The sequence below is a fragment of the Alosa alosa genome, chromosome 8 (assembly GCF_017589495.1).
Source record: "Alosa alosa isolate M-15738 ecotype Scorff River chromosome 8, AALO_Geno_1.1, whole genome shotgun sequence".
NCBI classification, from domain to species: Eukaryota; Metazoa; Chordata; class Actinopteri; order Clupeiformes; family Clupeidae; genus Alosa; species Alosa alosa.
The window spans coordinates 27,280,710-27,299,965 of NC_063196.1; the positions used below are offsets into that span (position 1 = coordinate 27,280,710).

The 19,256-nt window shown below is 41.8% G+C and overlaps 1 protein-coding gene across 1 annotated transcript in view; it reads right to left on the reverse strand.

Annotated features, from left to right (window-relative positions):
* Nucleotides 1-3,587: 3,587 nt before the first annotated feature.
* Nucleotides 3,588-19,256, reverse strand: part of enpp1 (ectonucleotide pyrophosphatase/phosphodiesterase 1) — a 46,759-nt gene continuing 31,090 nt past the window's right edge. The window contains 9 exon segments of the mRNA XM_048250888.1: nt 3,588-4,459; nt 5,705-5,849; nt 8,991-9,123; nt 11,456-11,530; nt 12,257-12,383; nt 14,918-15,072; nt 15,171-15,204; nt 17,449-17,633; nt 18,588-18,675. Of these exon segments, the coding sequence (XP_048106845.1) occupies nt 4,307-4,459; nt 5,705-5,849; nt 8,991-9,123; nt 11,456-11,530; nt 12,257-12,383; nt 14,918-15,072; nt 15,171-15,204; nt 17,449-17,633; nt 18,588-18,675 (1,095 nt within the window). The 3' untranslated portion in view covers nt 3,588-4,306.

A 19,256-nucleotide genomic window follows, 5' to 3' on the forward strand; every position in this document is an offset into this window, starting at 1 on the left:
AAGATAGTTTAGTGGGCTAACCTGTAGATAAGGCCGGGCGAGGAGCGCGTGGCGTTGCTGCTTCTCAGAAAGAGGTGCTCGGTTCGCTGTTGTTAGGGAGGCCTCACGGCGCTGGACTGGCGTCTGCTTTCTCCCCGTGCCAACCAGCGCCAAAGCTTAGACCCTGGGGAGGGTCTCAGTATCCGGGAGAGTTAAGTGTTTATTGACTTTGTGTGTGTGTGTGTGTGTGTGTGTGTGTAACTTATTTTAAACCTGGCAGTATCCGTTTCATGATTGGGTGGGAGGGTTGTGGTGATCTAAAGCCTTATGTTGTAGTCTGATGCGTCTTTGGTATGAATCTTAAAGTGCAGTGTGAACCTGTGCAGTGCCCTATGGGGGTGGTGTGGGCTATAGCTTTACCCATTTATTGTGTGTGTGATCTCTTTGTATGGTCTCTTTATTGCAGTGTCTTCTGTGTAGTAGGCTTCATAGTGGTGTGTTGTTTGGCCCAGGTTGATAGCATTTGGTTTTAAGATTTCATGAATCCCAGTCTGACATGTTTGGTAGCTGCATGAATTGTGTTAAATAAAGATTACTGTTTATACATCTGTGCTACTTTTTCTGTAGAGTATTTCTCTAGTCACAACAGTCTGACCTCACATTCTAGGCTTATTACAATATACTGTACAGTTTAAACCGTTTAACGTAGAAAATTCATTCAAGTTATAACGTAACGTAACGTAGGTGTAACGTAGGTCTTCTAAAGGACATAGCTGCTATTTCTCATCTCTGTAACTTTTATACTTTTTAAACTATGAATTAAAAACTATTAAACATTGCCTCATTGACATGGGCGATTTTGACATCACAATACGGCCATTAAGCAATTAGAATCTTACAGTATGCCAGGTGGCCAGGCCACCTGCAGCAACTACCAGTCTCAGGCTTTAAGCATACAATCTGGCTCTCTTAAAGGGGTGGTTCAGGATTTTGGACATAGGACCTCATTTCCAAGTAAGCAAGTGTGATATTTATCAGTGGAGACCGTTTTCAACACGTTTCATCCAGTCGTTCTAATTGCAGAGTTCGCAGGTGCTAGGCTAGCGCAAGTCAACGGTATGTGCTAGCCTGCCACTAAAAACAGTCTTACCTACTCCAAAGGACACTCGAGGCAAATTCCAGACAATCGATGTAAATGTCTGTGTTGATAAAATAGTGTAAGAAATACAACTACCCTCGCATCGCGTTGCAATAGTTATACTTTGTTCCCTGAAGTTGGTAGTAGTCATTTTGCATCTCAGCAGCGGACTGATATTACCAAGGCTACTACTAGGTATCCCCATAGGAGTGCGCTTTACTGTTTACTTTTTGGCGCAGTACTACTAAATGGAGCAAGTATAATTCCGCTGCTGCTAAGACACTAGTCCCTCAAAATGTAATGCGATCGTTGAAATGCAAGGATAGAATAATGTTAGAAATAAAACTATCAATACAGACATTTTCATCGATAGTCTGGCGTTATAATTTATTTGCCTTGGGTGTACTTTGGAGTGGGTAAGACTGTTTTTAGTTTCAGGCTAGCACATACCGTTGACTTGCGCTAGCCTAGCACCTCTTGAACTCTGCAATTAGAAGGACTGGATGAAACGTGTTGAAAACGGTCTCCACTGATAAATATCACACTTGCTTACTTGGAAATGAGGTCCTATGTCCAAAATCCTGAACCACCCCTTTAAGACTACATATCCTGTTCAACTGTTTCCTCTGCCCAAAACTGTTTCAAAATAAAAGTCCTCACTACAATAATTCACTGTTAAACAATTTTACCATATAAACGACTCAACTTTTTAACTGTTCAGCCATTCCAACTGTCCCACGAATTGTAGCTAGTTAGCATTGTTAACATTGTTGGCATAGTTAGCATAACTGCTAGAAAACATTAGCTAAGTAGTATGGTTAGCATAGTTAACTTTGCTAACATAGTTAGCATTGTTAGCATAATTGCTAGTGTAACCCTCGTTAGTTTCACCCACTTGATGTGAGTGGTCCCTCTCTTTGGCTGCACTAGTATTGGTGGTGGGGTGTTATCGGACACTCTCTAAGTCCCTCCCCTTGTAGAGAAACGATACTTAATTTTCCTCCCTTCCATTTTCCGACACTCACACCATCCACCAGATACAGAGATTTCACATAAGATTTATGGCAAATAGCTCATTATCGCTTACATACAACACAGAACAGATAGAATAGACTAAGAGTTGTAATTGACACCTTGAAGATTTCCGAGAAGAACTGTTTTGATTTATTTTGAACTTATCCTGGTGAGTTGGAAGTGTTCAGCTATAACTTACTGTTGAAACGTGGACACTTAGCTAAATTGTTCACGACAGACACATGTGAAATGAAAAGAATTGCATTGTAAACCAGTCAGGATAGGTTGACTATTATTACAAGTGTGATGTGTAACTGTCATGAAATTTGCAAATCTCATGACTACGGTGTTCATTTTAGGACATCCTTAGACTCAGGTGTCAGACTCAGAAAAACATTGGTCATCTTCAGACAAAACTGCCTCAGCATCAGAAAAACCAGACTCAGGTGTCAGACTCAGAAAAACATCTGTCATCTTCAGACAAAATTGCCTCAGCGTAAGAAAAACCTCTGTCATCCTCAGATAAAACCGCTTCAAACCAAACTGCCTCAGAAAAACATCTCTAAGGAATCAGGTGTCAGAAAAAATGCTGTCAGAAAAAGTGGAGTCAGGTCTCAGAAAAAAACGCTATCAGAAAAAGTGGAGTCAGGTCTCAGAATAAATGCTGTCAGAAAAAGTGGAGTCAGATCTAAAAAAAAAAACGCTGTCAGAAAAAGTGGAGTCAGGTCTCAGAAAATCAGGTCTCAGAAAAAACGCTGTCAGAAAAAGTGAAGTCAGGTCTCAGAAAAAACGCTGTCAGAAAAAGTGAAGTCAGGTCTCAGAAAATCAGGTCTCAAAAAAAAACACTGTCAGAAAAAACAGAGTCAGACGAAAAAGTCTCAAATGAAAAGTTATTGTGGGGAAAAAAGAAGACGACGGATACAGAACGGTGAGTATAGATACTCTTTTGATCCCGTGAGGGAAATTTGGTCTTCCAATCCACGAATTAGTGAAGCACACAGTGAACACACAGTGAGGTGAAGCACACAATGAGAAATGAGAACAATGAGAAAAGATAACTAGGCTATCAATAAAAAGTTGCATTGCTTGCATGATAAAATGTAATCAGGTAATCCCCAACAATGTAACTGTAATCTGATTACACAATATTTTATTGTAATCTGGGCTGATTATAGTTACTTGATTTTTGTAATCTGATTACGTAATCCAAATTACATGTAATCCGTTACTACCCAACCCTGGCTAAGTAACAATGTACTTACTTAGCATATTTAGCATTGCTAACATTGTTAATATTACTGTATTAGCATAACTGCTAGCAAACATTAGCTAAGTTATCTATTTTAACATTATATTTTGAATCATATGTTTTGTATGTTCATGCACTGGTAATTCCTTGGAATTTATAGCTATAACTGATGTTTATTCCAGTACAAACAGTACAACAATCTGTGGAGATGGTAACCATTAGCAAATAGTTTACTTAAACATTTTGACAAAAAGTTCACAATTACAAGAAAATAAAAAAATATAAAAACACAAAAATAAACAAAAGACTTCTCCGTCGACCATTCAACAAACAAACCATAAATATACACAACAAAACAAACAAACAGACAAAACAAACAAATACTCTGAAATGTCAAGGTCTTCTCACAGAACTGGGCAAATGGCAGCCCAAGAATGGTGTGTGCCTATGCTGCCTTCCTGTTGTTGTCTTGTTATTTACTTATTTGTTTTATTTTTTAAGATCACTGCATACCAGTTGTGGCTATTCACAACACCCAACTGGCCTGAAACACAAATTACTGGCATAAGGTTGAAAATGCTGCCAAAATTCCTTACTAAAAAAATGTCTGTAAAAAATTCTGCCCAAAAGTGGCTGTGGTTCCTTCGAGTGATGCTGCTATTAAAATTGCTCGCTGTTATACAAATAGAAAAAGAGCTGCACCCAGTATGAGTTCATTTGAGCCCTTCTTTTACCCCTCAATTGTTCGTCATGATTCACTCACTACAGGACATGAGGCAGTGTGGACTAGTCTTTGGCTGCACTTATAGGTAAACCTCCATTTTGGTTTACCACGATTTTCTTGTGATATGTCAAATGTACAGCAAAGCCTTTAAAATATCTCGACTATAAAAAGATGACTGTCTCTGTCCACAGGGGTTGAGTTTCTAGAATGTCTTTATGGAAGTCTTGATCTGCAAGGTCTTGTCTATTTCCAGCTGGTCGTGGTAAAAGCTCAGCCCAGTCAGGAGTTCCACATCTCGCACTCGTGCCACATGAAGTTTGGCCCACTCTTCCACCCATTGGAAGTCGTTTTCGCTCTGTGTGGGAAAGAAGAGGAAACCAAAGGACAGATGAGAAATTAGCAAGTTCTTCCACAATCTGTCACTCTGTGGCAAAACAGAGAGAGAGAAATGGTTTGTTTGTTGACACCGTTTCCACTGACTCTACTGTTTACATTCTTGAGAATTAACCACTGTCCCGAAGCCAGTGTCCCACATGTGTTTTTGTGACTGCCGAAGGGCGACTAGTTTATAGCCAATTCAACATGAATCACATCGGAGCAGTAGGGAAAAGGGTGGCTCTAATTGGCTGTTTGGTTTACCTTTTGGTGCTAATGTAACAGAGGTCGTAATTTGTCCACCGCTCACAGCCCTTGAACCCGCCACCTCGACACACCGGCATGGGAGTTGAACGCTCTAACCACTGAGCTAAAAGCCCAGGCTTCCAACTCAGCGGTTAGAAGTGTTCTTAAAGTTAGGGCTGTGAGGATTTACACGGGCAACTAGCACGCTAGCTCAGTTCGCCTCCGTTACACTAAGAGGCATAAAATATTGTAAGGAAAATACAATCCTAACACATCGATCTGACACAGTTTCACATTTTTTCTCCTCAGCCTCTTTCATTCTTCCACAACAAAATGATCTAGGACTGACAATGCCAGTGTAATTTGCAACTTGTTAAATCAAACATTTTCTTGACTAGATATACCGGTAGATATATTTAACACTAGTCATTGCTGTGTGCGTAGTAGTGTGACTGTTTCCCACCCACACAGGCAACACCAAGCGACCCTACAGGACTCAACAGCTAGGTGTACATTAGCCTTAACAATATAAACATCTATTGTTGCTGCAACGACACACACATTAGAGACTGTTTTGAGAATGACAAAGTTTTTTATGCCATTTATTTCAAGGCCTTCTCACAGGAGAGAAACTTTTCACTTTTCTGATTCCTCCTGTAGCCCATAACCCTTTTTTCAATAACCTAGGCTGCTGGGCCTTAGAGCACTAGTTGATATGTGTAGAGGTGTTGCATGATTACATTTCTTCATTTAATAGGCGCTTTTATCTAAAGCAACTTACAGTATGTTATATTAGAAGGGCCAGTCCTTAGAGCAATTCTGGGTTAAGTGCCCTGCTCAAGGGCACAACAGTGGAAGTCGAATTGAACCCACAATTTCTCAGGCTACTGCATGCTAACCCAGCTCCTTAGCCATTACACTAGCACTGCCCCACTACACTAGCATCGTCTCAAGATGGCTGAAAGTGATCTGTTCTCACCGAGCACATCTCCTGCCTGTCGGGCCGGTGAGGTAGGATGAAAGCCACTGCGTCCAGGAGCCCTTCGCACTCGTAGGGAGAGAAGGAGTCGTTCTTACAGCCCGTCAGGATCACGAAGAAATGAGTGGGCAATGGAGCAGCATTCCTAAAAGACAGGTGGTGGGATGGAGCGGACAGAGAGAAATTAAGTAAGGCAATTCATACTGCGGATTTTAAACCAAAGAGCTTTACACACACACACAGTACATGCATATAAAGACAATCAATAGTTCCAGAGATCAACAGCTAACAACTGCTAGACAATTTTTAAAAAAAGTTATAATCAGTTAATCAGGCATGCCTCAGATCACTTGGGAGACCAAAAGGAGATGCGTTATATGTGTTGTTAACAGGGTTGGGTCAGATTACTTTGAAATGTAATCCATTACTGACTACAAATTACATGGTCATTTTTGTAATCAGTAACGTAATCAGTTGGATTACCAAAAACATGTAACGTAATCTGATTACTTTAGGATTACTTTTAGATTACTTCAGTAAATATGCCCATTAAGTAAAAGACACCACCACAGAATTGTGAAAGAATTCTCATTTTATTTTTCTCCACTCTTCTCCAAACATGCACAACTCAGCTTAACCTTTATAAGGGCACACCTGGACAAAGAATTTAACTTTCGCTGGATTTTTTTGACCCAGGGACATGGCCTGAGATTGGCATAAAAAAGGGAAGCATTAAAACCAAATGACACCATGTCCATTTCAATTGTGGGGGTGAGAAAATTATTATTTTGGGATGTTTTTCAACCAGGGGGACCTGGTGACTTTCTCAAAGTAAACAGTAACACTAAAACAAGAGGCTACATTAAGATTAGGAGGAAAAGATCAGGCAGTGTGCCGAGAGACCTGCCCCAATAGTATGTAAGTTGGTAATAAGTCAGTATATCTTTTGATCCCGTGAGGGACATTTGGTCTCTGCATTTTTCCCAATCCGTGAATTAGTGAAGTCGAACCGGCAAGCCCAAAGGCCTAAGCCCTAACCAGTAGGCCATGACTGCAAAAGGCAGCATTTGAACATTAAACCACACAATGATCCAAAACATACAGCCAAACAAGGCAAGAAATGGTTATCAGAGAACAATATGGGGAAGTGTATAGGTCTAATTGAGTGCCTGTCACTTTAAGACGTTCGTGAGGGAACCCTTGCAAATTGCAATTCTAACACAGTTTAAAGGCTGATGATGTGTGGATGCAATTCATAACGTTTTCTACATAGTTAAAATAAAGGTTCGTACTTCTCCTTGGGACAAGCATTTTTGAATTTTGGAAAACACTTTTCCATTTACATCGGGATTTTGCAAACATTCAGTGTCAGAGTCAATAAAATGAGCCCTTTAACGAAATTGACAAGCAGCTGTAAGCTAAGCATGCTAAATTCAATCCAAACAGTATTCTAATGTTAGCTTTGAGATACTGCTTGATTGCATAACTTAACTTAGTTTAGTCTCTTCAATGTAGCCTACTATGTTGTGATAAGATCTTAGCAGAGTTAACTTCAATGCAGCAGTTTTGAACAAATTTGCGCAGCATGGTCACGATGTATATATAGTATATATACTTTTTTGATCCCGTGAGGGAAATTTGGTCTCTGCATTTAACCCAATCGGTGAATTAGTGAAACACAAACAGCACACAGTGAAGTGAAGCACACACTAATCCCGGCGCGCAGTGAGCTGCCTGCTACAACGGGCTTCGGGGAGCAGTGAGGGGTTAGGTGCCTTGCTCAAAGGGCACTTCAGCCCGTGCCCACTGGTCGGGCTCGAACCGGCAACCCTCGGTTACAAGTCCAGAGTGCTAACCAGTGGGCCACGGCTGCTAAGCGGATTTAATAGCAATTTAGCCAGACGTCTTCTATGCAATGCTTCTATGTGGCAACAACAATCCTTCAACAATCGTGAATATTTTGTTAAATGCACATACAGAGGAGGGGCAGGGGCTCTGAGAGAGAGAGAGAGCGGGCGGGGCAAGGAAAGGCTGCGTCGTAAAAGCGCCAGCTCAATGGCAATGCAAGGATTTGATGTTATATTTAAATTAAACTAAATTAAAGGAACCATATGTAAGATTGTGGCCAAAACTGGTACTGCAATCACTTTCAAATTACTGTAGAGTGGTGTATCCCTCCCCCCTCCCCCTGATTTCGAGGTTGCCAACCCGGATGCGAAACACTACTGACTTTGTGATTAGTAGATAGGTGGCGCATCAGGCCAAAACACAACATGACATGACAAAACACAACATCAACATCAGTTGAGGGCTGCAACTTCACTTTTTAAATGACAATATCCTGGCGGAATACTGTTGTCAGTGATATAAGTATTTGAAATTAACATGATTTCTTAATGTCTAGTGACATATCAGGGCCATTTTATGATTAATTGAAATACATTTCTTACATACGGTTCCTTTAAATTAAACATAGAATATTTATGTGTGGCGGCTGATTTTTATTTTGTGGCGCCCCGCCACAGATTAGTCAATGTATGGGAAACACTGACCTCAATCCGTCAAAAAAGTGAGCCAAAAGGCCAAAGTGATGGCAAATAAAAGTTCCTGCTTCAAACCCCAGATTGCTGCTAAAAAGGTGCAGTCTACAATCATTGTGGAGACATGAAGAGGCTTGGGTATTATGAACCATTTTGAGACCTGTGGTGGTAAATAAAGATGTTTCCAGTGATTGTTTAAAAAGGGTATGAATAATTTTGAAAACGCATTTTTCATAAAAATGTTAAAAAGATAAAAACACTTTTTTATTCCATGATTTTACCACATTGTCTTGCAACCTTTTGGCATGTGCAAGTGTAATTTTAAGTAAGAACAAACATATTGGTCAAGAGAAAATCAATATTTGCCAGGGGTATGAATCATTTTGTTCTTAACTATATCTAAAAAAAGTCTAAAAAGTGAATGTCTTGTCAAATTAAAAGATAGTTAGGCTATCATAAAAAAGTTGCATTGTTTGCATGATAAAATGTAATCAGGTAATCCCCAACAATGTAACTGTAATCTGATTACACAATTTTTTTATTGTAATCTGGGCTGATTATAGTTACTTGATTTTTGTAATCTGATTACGTAATCTATATTACATGTAATCCATTACTACCCAACCCTGGTTGTTAATTTGTAGGGATTAAACAAACTGGTCATATTTTCACCTAAAACATGCTTAGCATAACAAAGACAAGGTAGGACCTATTCCTTCAAATAGTTTGCAACATGGAAATCTTACAGTGTCTGCTTGGTCTGATCATCATAGTGGCCGTCGTAGTTCACATCAAAGATCGGGCCACTGATGATGTTGACTCCATTCATCCGCTTAGAGTATTTCATCACCACTGTTTTGTGGAACTGCTCCCAAACATCTGCCAAAACACAGTCAAAACATTTGCATGAGCACCATAGCAACACTGCAAACCACTTCCCTTCCCTTAGCACAAAGACAATTAATCTGATGACAAGATGAGGTCATTCAAAGCCATCAGTTTAGGTCTAAGAATGAACAAAAAAAGTACCTGATGTTTAAACACTGTTAAATGGTTATGCATAAGAAGCAAAGGAAGTGGCAATGTTTAATTCCTAATGTTGTACTGCTCGTTCACCACTGGAGGGCAGACTCTATCTGGTCTATGGCGGTATTGGTCTGGTCGAGGAATTAACTTCACTTCCTGTCACACTGTGTGACCAATGAATACCATCATCAACGATAATCAATAAACAAACAAAGCTTTAGATAAAAAAAAGGAAAGTGGACGTGATACCTCTACCAGTTCAATTTTAAGTTCAAGGATTTGTAATGAAATTTCTTATGCTCAAGAGCCAGCTCAACTGTAAAGGTTCACCTAGTACCAAATCCAGGGAATGTGGATGAAATGGTATTTGACTGATGGAATTACAGAGGTCTGTGTGACAGTGCAAAACATGCCATTGCACGTTGGTTTAGAAAAAAGAAGAAAGACAAAAAGAATAAAAGCTCACTGCTACACGTCCCTTTGAGTAAACAGACATTTCAAAACCCCAAATTTAACAAAAAAATTCTCACACCCAGAAGCCCATTATACACACAACCTCCCCCCGTTACTGAGTCTAAGATTAAGATCTCATTGTGTGGTGACTGGGACAAGTTAGAATAAGAACCGTAAGTACTACATAATTGCCTAACCTTTGTTGTTGCAAAATAGGTTCTTATTTTGGCAACATTTATACCAGAAAAAGCAACGTCTCCTAGACGTGCCAAGTTACGGCGGCGCAAGGCACACAGCAGGGAGCTCAGGGCTGGGATTCGGGAGAGCCTAACGCAGGAATGTTTATACAGATGCCCCCTCTCTTCTCCGTTGTGTGAAGCGAGCGACAACGAGCAACAGTGAGGGAAGCCTGGGGGCTGCGGCAGGATTCAAAAGCTGTGTGTGTGTGTGAGGCTCGACATCCTGTCAAGAGACAACACATTAGCAATTTGGGGGGGTCAGGAACCGATGCTAATGTAAAAACATCCTACTGTAAAAACAAAATAAAAAAAAAAGCCCACAAAACTCCCGAGCAAACAGTGCGTGGGCTTCGCATTGTTCTGGTTGCGAAGTGGCCTGTCAAATATGGTGGGTCGTTTGAGGATACACAGAGGAGTACAGGATTGTAGAACACTCTAGAAGAAAAGATTGAATGAGATAGCCTGAGAAAGGGAAAACAAGAAGAAGAATAGATATGCACGGTAGAGACGTCTGGCCCGTGTCAGTGGCCTCAAAACAATACCGTGGCACGTTCCACACGGTCACGTTAACAGTAGGTGACAGCCAACTGAGGAAGTATGTGTGCTTGAAATTATAGATCTTAAATGAGTTGGACAGGGCTCAAGTTGTTCTCCTGGGAAGCATTATAGCATACAGGCTCCAGCTGTCGCCTACAAGCGTGCAGAGTAAGTAGCGGTGTGGTTTGGGAGCGTGGCCTTGGAATCGGCTGGGAATTCCCTAACAGCGGTCAAGTAAGTTAATGAAATACATGCCTCTGAATCAACTGGACAGATATCCAGTAGTTTAGTGGGTTTTATCTGTCATCGCATGTAAGGTCAAGTCGTATAACAGAAAAAGAAATTCTAGTGAATATCCACAGCAAACATGGGGGTGTTGCAAACCTGGAACTTCATAACTTGACGAATGTTTTAGGCAAGGATCACATCAAACGTAACGCAACGCTCAGACCATAATAAGTTTTATCTCGTTCCTAAGCAACACAAACGGTTTGTCAATTGAATACGCTCGCGTTGCACTTTGAAAGTTGAACCAAGTTCAACGCTCAGCTTGTTCAACGCTAGCGTTACGCCATCGTTGCCACCGATCCGCTGCTGAACCACAGAGAACAATAGGAAACCTGCCGGTTGCCGCTGGCTAATGTGATCCCCGCCTTATAGTGTTATGTAATTTGTGACTGCACTGAGTGTATTTACATATCATTTGTGAGTGCACTGAGGGTCATGCGACTACAGTATGTAGAGAGACTGTGTCTGACCTTTTACCTTTGAACTCATCACTTATAACCATTAACCAATATTGCAATCATCTATTTCTTGTTACAATAACACTGTGTGATTTCGGCGTGTCTCTAATCTCTACTAGATGAATCCACTGGCTTATTATGGAATGCCATCATGTTGTGTTTTATGCACAGGACTTCACTGTTATACTGTTGGTGTGTCTGGTGTCTTACCCAAGAACGTTGGGAACATGGGGGCCATGTTGCTGGTGAGAAGCGAATCCCACTCTTTGTCTTTTGAACTGAGATCTGTGAGGAAGCAGAGGAAACAAAGGGCCGGTTTTAATTGTGAGATGGATTCTATGGTCTTTTCAGATCTGCTGACCACCTACAGAGAAAATGACCCAAGCACTAGCCCAGACCTTCTCAGGTCTTGGTCCAATGACAACAATCAACCCCTCTTCTATGGGCTGCATGCAGAGAATAGAGGAGATGTTGAGGAACTGGCCATGTTTCAAAGCCAACAACATACTGTCCACAACCTGCTACTTGATTGCAAACAGTCCACAACCTGCTCCTTGATTGCAAAACTGCTGAATGGCATTTCTGTATATCTTGCACATACGCATACACATACAGCCCTCATTTTGTGCAATATAAAACATTTTGTCTGAACTCCCCATCCCCATCTCAGAAAAGATCAGACTAGCCAGACACTTGAACTCTGGCCAAACAAATCATACATGCTCATAGACTACTGTGGGCATACTATACTGCTTTCTTTTGATATAGCACAGACAATACCAGGGACTTACTGTAGAATACAAACAATACCAGGTGTGCTTGTGTGTGGAATATCGTGACAGAGATGAGCTAGTGTCTGTTGTGCGATGGTGCTGTGAGAGCTTCCTGTGTTTATGTGTGTGTGTGTGTATGTGTGTGTGTGAGTGCATGTATGTGTGTTTATGTGTTCATGTGTGTGTGTGTGTGTGTGTGTGTGTGTGTGGTGGTGGGGGAGAAGAAAGGGAAGCATACTGGGTGGGTGCAGGAGGCCGAAGGTGACGGTGTCGTTGTTTCTGTAGTAGCCGCAATTCTGGCTCATGCTGGGGGACACTCGCACGTCAGCACGCACGCAGTCTTGGCTCGTATCTCCAAACGTGTCCTGGGGGAGTGGGCGAGCAGAGGGTTAGTGAGACTGACCAGACACGCGAGCACACATGTGTGCGCGTGTGTGCAAAGGGACATACACACGTGTTTGTCTATGAAGTTTAAAAGAGCAAAGAGGGAGGTATGCAAATGTACACACACATTCTCACACACACACACACACACACACACACACACACACACACATCCTGCAAGATGCATGAAAATCCAAACACACAGCTAGCTTTTAGGAGTGCCAAACTATTGGACTGGGTTTTGTCAAGAACAGACTGGAATGTATTGTATATCAGATATGGCCCTGATGTAGTATACTGTAGATGCAGGCCAGATTAGGCCCTGAGTTGTTCATCTTGAGCCAAATTACAACTGGGAAAAACTGAGAGAAAGAGAGGAAGCGAGGGAGAGAGGAAAAGAAAAGTGTTCTCGGGGTGCATTTGTGCTGTAATTCATGCTGAGGCTCCATGCATGATAGAAGATAGGACAGAGCTGAGAGAAAGTGAGGAAGCGAGGGAGAGAGGAAAAGAAAACACTGTAATTCATGCTGAGGCTCCACCCAACACCAGGGCCAACAGATAAGATACTGACCCAGTGTGCACTCCAGCCTCAACTCTGCTACCTCTCTCATCTACAAACCCCACACCAGAGAGAGAGAGAGAGAGAGAGAGATAAGAGATAGGGATGAGGGAGGGAAAGACAGAGAAAGAGGGATGATGGAAAGAGAGAGAGAGAGAGCAAACACGAGAGGAAGATATACAGACCAGCGTGCACTGCAGAGAGAGAGAGGGAGATATAGGAATGAGGGAGAGAAAGACAAAGAAAGAGAGGAATGATAGAGGGAGAGAGAGAGGGATGAGGGAGAGAAAGACAGAGAAAAAGAGGGATGATGGAGGGCAGGGGCGTAGATTTGCGTGGGGACCGAAGGACGTATCCACACCAATGTCAGATTACTACTGAAATGTCCCCACCAATATTCAGGTTGAAATGAGGGGAAAAGCGCTCACATGCGCTACACAAAGAGTTAAATCATTTCTCACTTTGCTGCGGATCATCTCGTACAGATCGTGTAATGTGCAGTAGCCTATAAGGGTAAATCGCGCTGATTTGAAGTTACCTATAATAACTACCAGTGAGCTTAGTCTCCTGCGCTGCGCTTCAGCTTCACTTCACTACAAGGCATATGAAGTGCGTCCAAATTCACCCATTCTTCTCTGTTGAACTCCTCGAGTAGGCTACTCATCACACATGTGTCACATGAAAGAGCCTTTTCTCAGCTTTTAAACAGTGCTATAGCCACTATTTGCTGTGATAAACAGTTCGCGAGAAAAATTAACTTCAAGAGATTTAATAATTATTCTCTGTGCCCATCTCCACATCCATTCGTCTCGGTGGAATATCGTAGGCCTACTGTACACACTCTTCACGCAACACATGACAAACCATATATCAGAATAAACAGCAGACCTTACCGAACACAAAGGTGTAATGCATTCCCGTGTATAGTTAGCTGTTCCAGAGTAATCCGGTTTTGAAATAAATTGTAGAAAAATTCAACATTCATTCGGCTTTAAGCATTTCTTAAAACTGAGCTGTGCTTACATCGCCTAGATATCTGTAAATATTAGAATCAGAGAATATACAGGCAGCTCATGGTTAAGAGTTGTCAATGTAGCCTTAATGATTCTTTTCACAAAATGCTAAGCATGCATGTATTTAAGTTTCTTAAAACTGAGCTGTGCTTAAACGGGTCATTGCATGATTTCATAACAGACTAAATAGAAAATAAATGTTAAATATAGCCTACATATGTATACATATTAAAATCAGATTATGTGCTACACAGTATAGATCAAGTTGGACAGTAGCACATTTTAATCATGGGTAGTTGGACAGTAGCACATTTTAATCATTGTTGGACAGTATATTTCTATAGTGGCTGGACAGTGCACATTTTAAATTGTATAGTTGAGTGGCTGGTGAAAGAGTTGAGTGGCTTTTCCTTTTTTTTTCTTGGGGGGATTAGTGGGTAGCCTAGTGTCCCCACCAAAGCTCAGACCAAACCTACGCCCTTGATGGAGGGAGATCGGTATGAGAGGGGAGAGAGAGATAGGGGTGAGGGAGAGAAAGACAGAGAAAGAGAGGGATGATAGGAGTTAAGGAGAGGGAGTGACAGGAAAAGTCAGAGAGAGAAAGAGGGATGAGAGAGGGGAGAGAGAGTTAAGGAGAGTAGGAGTTAAGGAGAGGGAGTGACAGGAAAAGTCAGAGAGAGAAAGAGGGAGAGAGAAAGAGAGAGAGGAGGGAGGCAGAGAGGGAAAAAGGAAAGGAGAAATACAATGGAAGCAAGGAACAGTAGGCTGGTTTCATATTTCATGCAGTCACTGTTCCACTCCACTGTCTGGGAGACACAAACGCAATCAGATTAATCTGAAAAGGAAGGAAGCAGGAAGTTAATGGACAACATCCTCTGATTACTCCATACACACATACACACACAAAACACACACACACACACACACACACACAGAAACTCACCCATGCATTCAGTGTGTAGGCGACCCACAGTGGCATACGAATGTCCTTGCTGAACCCAGTGATGTAGTCGGAATGGAGGAGCACACAGTGGTCAGCGTTCTCCTGGAGAACCCTGGGAATCCCGTAGGGCAGATGGACTGGCTTTACTCTTGGATCTACGATGAAAGAACAAACACACCCGGTGATTTGACAAGCAGGTTTGATTGATACCTCTCTCTTTTATTCCTGTCAAAGGCAAAAGAAAGGCACATACCTGACTGCATGAGTTTGGCGTTGAGGTCCTCCACCTAATAAGGAGTGTTGGAAAAGCATTAGAGACTTGCTTTCATGACTTAACCTAATAGAGACAGTCTGCAGAACAAACAGATGTTTCTCACTTCTACTTTCTCGCTCACAGTGGAAGAAACATGCAGCAGACCACACCTAAGTTTCTTAGGAAGTGAGATCAGTGGCCATTCAATCTGGGCAGAAATCTGAGTCTGCTCTTATGCAAGAGTGCAGCTGGCCTCGTTCAAACAAGACAAGAGACTTTAGCACCAGCGTAGCACTGGAAAAATATTCTCAAGTCTACGAATCATGTCCTTCCCTTGAAATGCTGTGCAGCTGTGAATTTATCTATGGTACCATATAACCATGTGCTACCCTTTTCCCCCCCATGTCCACCTTACTGCAGTTCCAGTAGGAATGTGCTTTTACAGGTCACCATACCGGTTAGTGCAGCACAAGGCCCCTTACTGGTTGCCTGGCCACACCACCTTGAATTTCCCCTTGGGGATCAATAAAGTATCTATCTATCTATCTATCTATCTATCTATCTGGAACTAGTCTGGAACACCATAGTTCACTAGCGTTTCCATCTGTTGGCAGATTACCTGCCCGATCAGTGACGAGTGGGGATGACGCTATAGTTTTTAAATCGAATATGGCTGTGGTAAACGGTAGTAGCAACGCCTGGAAATATAAAAGAATTGCAGTTGGAAGAATGTGCAAATGTATGTACAGCAAAGGTAGCCGACTGCCGATATGCTGTTTACTGTATTGTCAGTTTGCAAAGTTTAAGCAGAGTAGTGGAGTAATGTCAGAAATCTCTGATTAATGTGATTGGTTAGGCTGCCACGATAACGATAACTATAACCATAATGATAAAAGCGTTCACACTGAACAACGATAAACAAAGTCTCTCCTTGTGTTAATGAATGTGACGGTTAAAAGTTGATGGGTTGTGATTGGCTATTAACTTTTTATCGTTCTGAAAATCGCTCTGAAAGTGATCCTCATGTTGTTATCGTTATAGATTATGTGTGAACGTTGTCATTTATATTAACGAGAACGATATTTATTTATAGTTATCATTATTGTTATCGTTCTTGGTGTGAATGGGCCTTTAACGCTATGTCTACGCCCGTCACCATGCCAGTGCTGGAAACCCAGCTGGTTTCCCAGTCGTGAGTGTCCAGACTCTACTCACTTCGTGAATGAGTTTGGTTTACCAGGCTACATTACTAGTCTCATCCACAGAGAAACTGGACTGAGGAGCCAGCTCAAGGACAGACATATGTTGGTGGGACATTGGGGGAACACTGCAAACACGCCACTACAACGGAGTAATCTTGATAAAATGGCAAACTTGAGGCAAGTCTGTGTCTAGTACAGTAAGTGAGCAGTACAAGTATAACAGCCAAGCACATTTTGAAAATAGCCCAGAGGTTTGGGTGGTGTGTCTGTGGCTTGGGGCTTTCCAATTTGAATTAAGAGGGAAAAAGGTGGCGCGGAATGTGAGTAAGCATATCCCCTTCCCACAGTCAGCTCTGTACTATGAACGCAGTTTCAGTTAGTGCAGGTGCGCATCCACATAGACAGACAGACAGAGATGAGTAAACCACAAACAGCAGGCCTTGATTAAACACAGACAGAAGTGTGTCGTGGGCTTTATTGAAATATATCCTTCAGTTTATATATCTTTTATGTAGTATCTTTATTCTGTGTACTATCATTGTTTTGTGAAACTGAATTCTGTAGTAAGTTCAGTGTGGGAAAGGAAGACTGGTTTAAGGGAAGAGCAGACCCGGCAGAAAATGTCATAAATAAGGGTTGGTGCCAGGAAAATGTAAGCAAAACCTAAAGAATGTAGGAATAACAGGATGAGAGGGCAAAGGTGGAGTACTATACGTTACTTGGTCAGTTATCTATAAACATAGGTGGTGAGAAAGCCAGAGTGGGTGCTGTCTGGGATGACTTGAAGGGGTATAAAGGCTGGACAACAGCCAGAGGATCTTATCTTACTTTGCTTTCACTTACTTGCTTGCTTCACTAATGCTCCGCAGTGCATTAAAGCCATCATCTGCAGTATACATCCACAGTGTGCGTACTTCTTTTGATGTTGTATTATTTAATTTGGATTTGACCAGCCTCCTACTGTGAGCGTGTTTTTGATAATACTAAACTAAACTATAAAAACTGAACACAGATATTGAGGTGGAGCTCTGCGGTATCACACCTTAGCCTTAGGTGGTTCCTGACCTCTGGCATACCTTTGCTTCAGTGAGAGTTCCACAGGTGCAGCCCAGGTCGTCGGTGGGGATGGAGGCGGTAGCGGAGCAGGCCGAGGCGAGAGACATCTCAGCTGGGTAGGCTGGGACAAGCCGCGGCCTCTTCAGCAGGTGATTCAGGCTACCATGGGTGCCATTGTTGGGTGCAGGCCTTATGCCCAACAAGTCTGTGATCACAAGCCATCATCTGCTAATTAACTTGAACATTTCACTTTATAAGAACAAATGTTCGATCACAGATATCTAACTTCATCACAAACAAAAGATTTGAGTAAATACATGACAGGCCATGATTTTAACTCATTGCTTTTCACAGAATTATGATCCGTTGGCTGTAAAGGCTGAAATAAATGGAGATCCAGTACAAGCACAAGTTCTCACTTGCCCAAACAAAATACACTCTTTGTTCTACTGTAGGCCTTTAACTAAACATCCCACAATAGGCTTCAGTAGTATGAGTATGAATATGACAGAGAGCAAGGTTATTTAGACCATATGGCAATGACTGACTAGCCTCAGACAAATGCAGTGGCACAAACAGCTGTCAGGAGGGCTTCTATTGTTTTCATAGGAACCTACTGAAGCCTCTGCACCTGGTTTCTACAGACCTATTGCAGCCTCCTCTCTGGTTTCATGACAAATCTACCAAGGTCATTTAGGTCACTGAATGTACATTTCACATTCAGTGCTGTTCTTACACAAATATCTCTGTGTTACATGATGCTGAGGCTACAGCACCCTAAAGCAAGCATCTCCAATATCTGTCAGAGGTCTACGGTGGCCCACCGGGGTTTTATTTCATATGATTTTATGGTTTCATTTAGTCTTGTGTTTAGATGGACACATCCTATAGCATTATTGTCAGATGTGTTTTAATGAACAGTTGGCACAGTCCCCAAATGACTCAACTGTAACCCAAGTGACCCATATTGGCCTCGCAGGGGTGCTACAGTGCTGCATTTCCTGTTACAGTAGACAACTCATGAACTCATGTCCATTTTCTCTTTAATCAGAAAGCCTTAAGCTCCATAGAATACCATTTGCTTATAACTTTGCTCACGTTATAAGCAAAGTCTACTTTTGTGGCATAAATCTTTGCGATAAAAAAGGGCAACACTCACCACACATTAGGTTATACACTTCAATGTTTTCAAAAGGGGCAACAGTGGTATTATACTTCAGTCCAGGTCCATGGGCTATAAATATAGCCTGCAAAACAAACAAACAAATCCAAATCATAAAGTAGAAAGCCATCATTTGATTTATAGGTATGAAGCTGACTTTAGATGGACCCGAGCCAGCCCATTACAGTATGCGTGGGATTCGTCCACTCTGATGGCTGTCTGGAATGTGGGCAGGTTAAAATGTCATTAATACAGTGATGTAATGTTTGTGGTTCATCATTCTTGGACAAATAGAACAGAATGAACATCCCTGCGCTAAATATTTCCATTGGAAATATTTGGATTGCATGGTGGATTGCATGAATCATGATTTATATTTAGGAATTTTGCACATCTGATCACCTCTGAGCGCTAGACCTAGAGGACTGAACACAAAGGCCCAATATGTTGACCAAACATAAACAACAAGGACTCACAGTGTAGCTATTACACCAACATTGCAGCTGACTCTAAACTCAATTCCACTCTGACTTGACGTTGACCTCCCTACAAGTCAGACCCAGGCCAGCTATACAGCACCGAGCACAACCCCATGGCCTTGACCTTGACTAAGTGACTTTCAGCAAACAACAGTGGAAACAAAGTCACATTGTCCGGATACTGAAC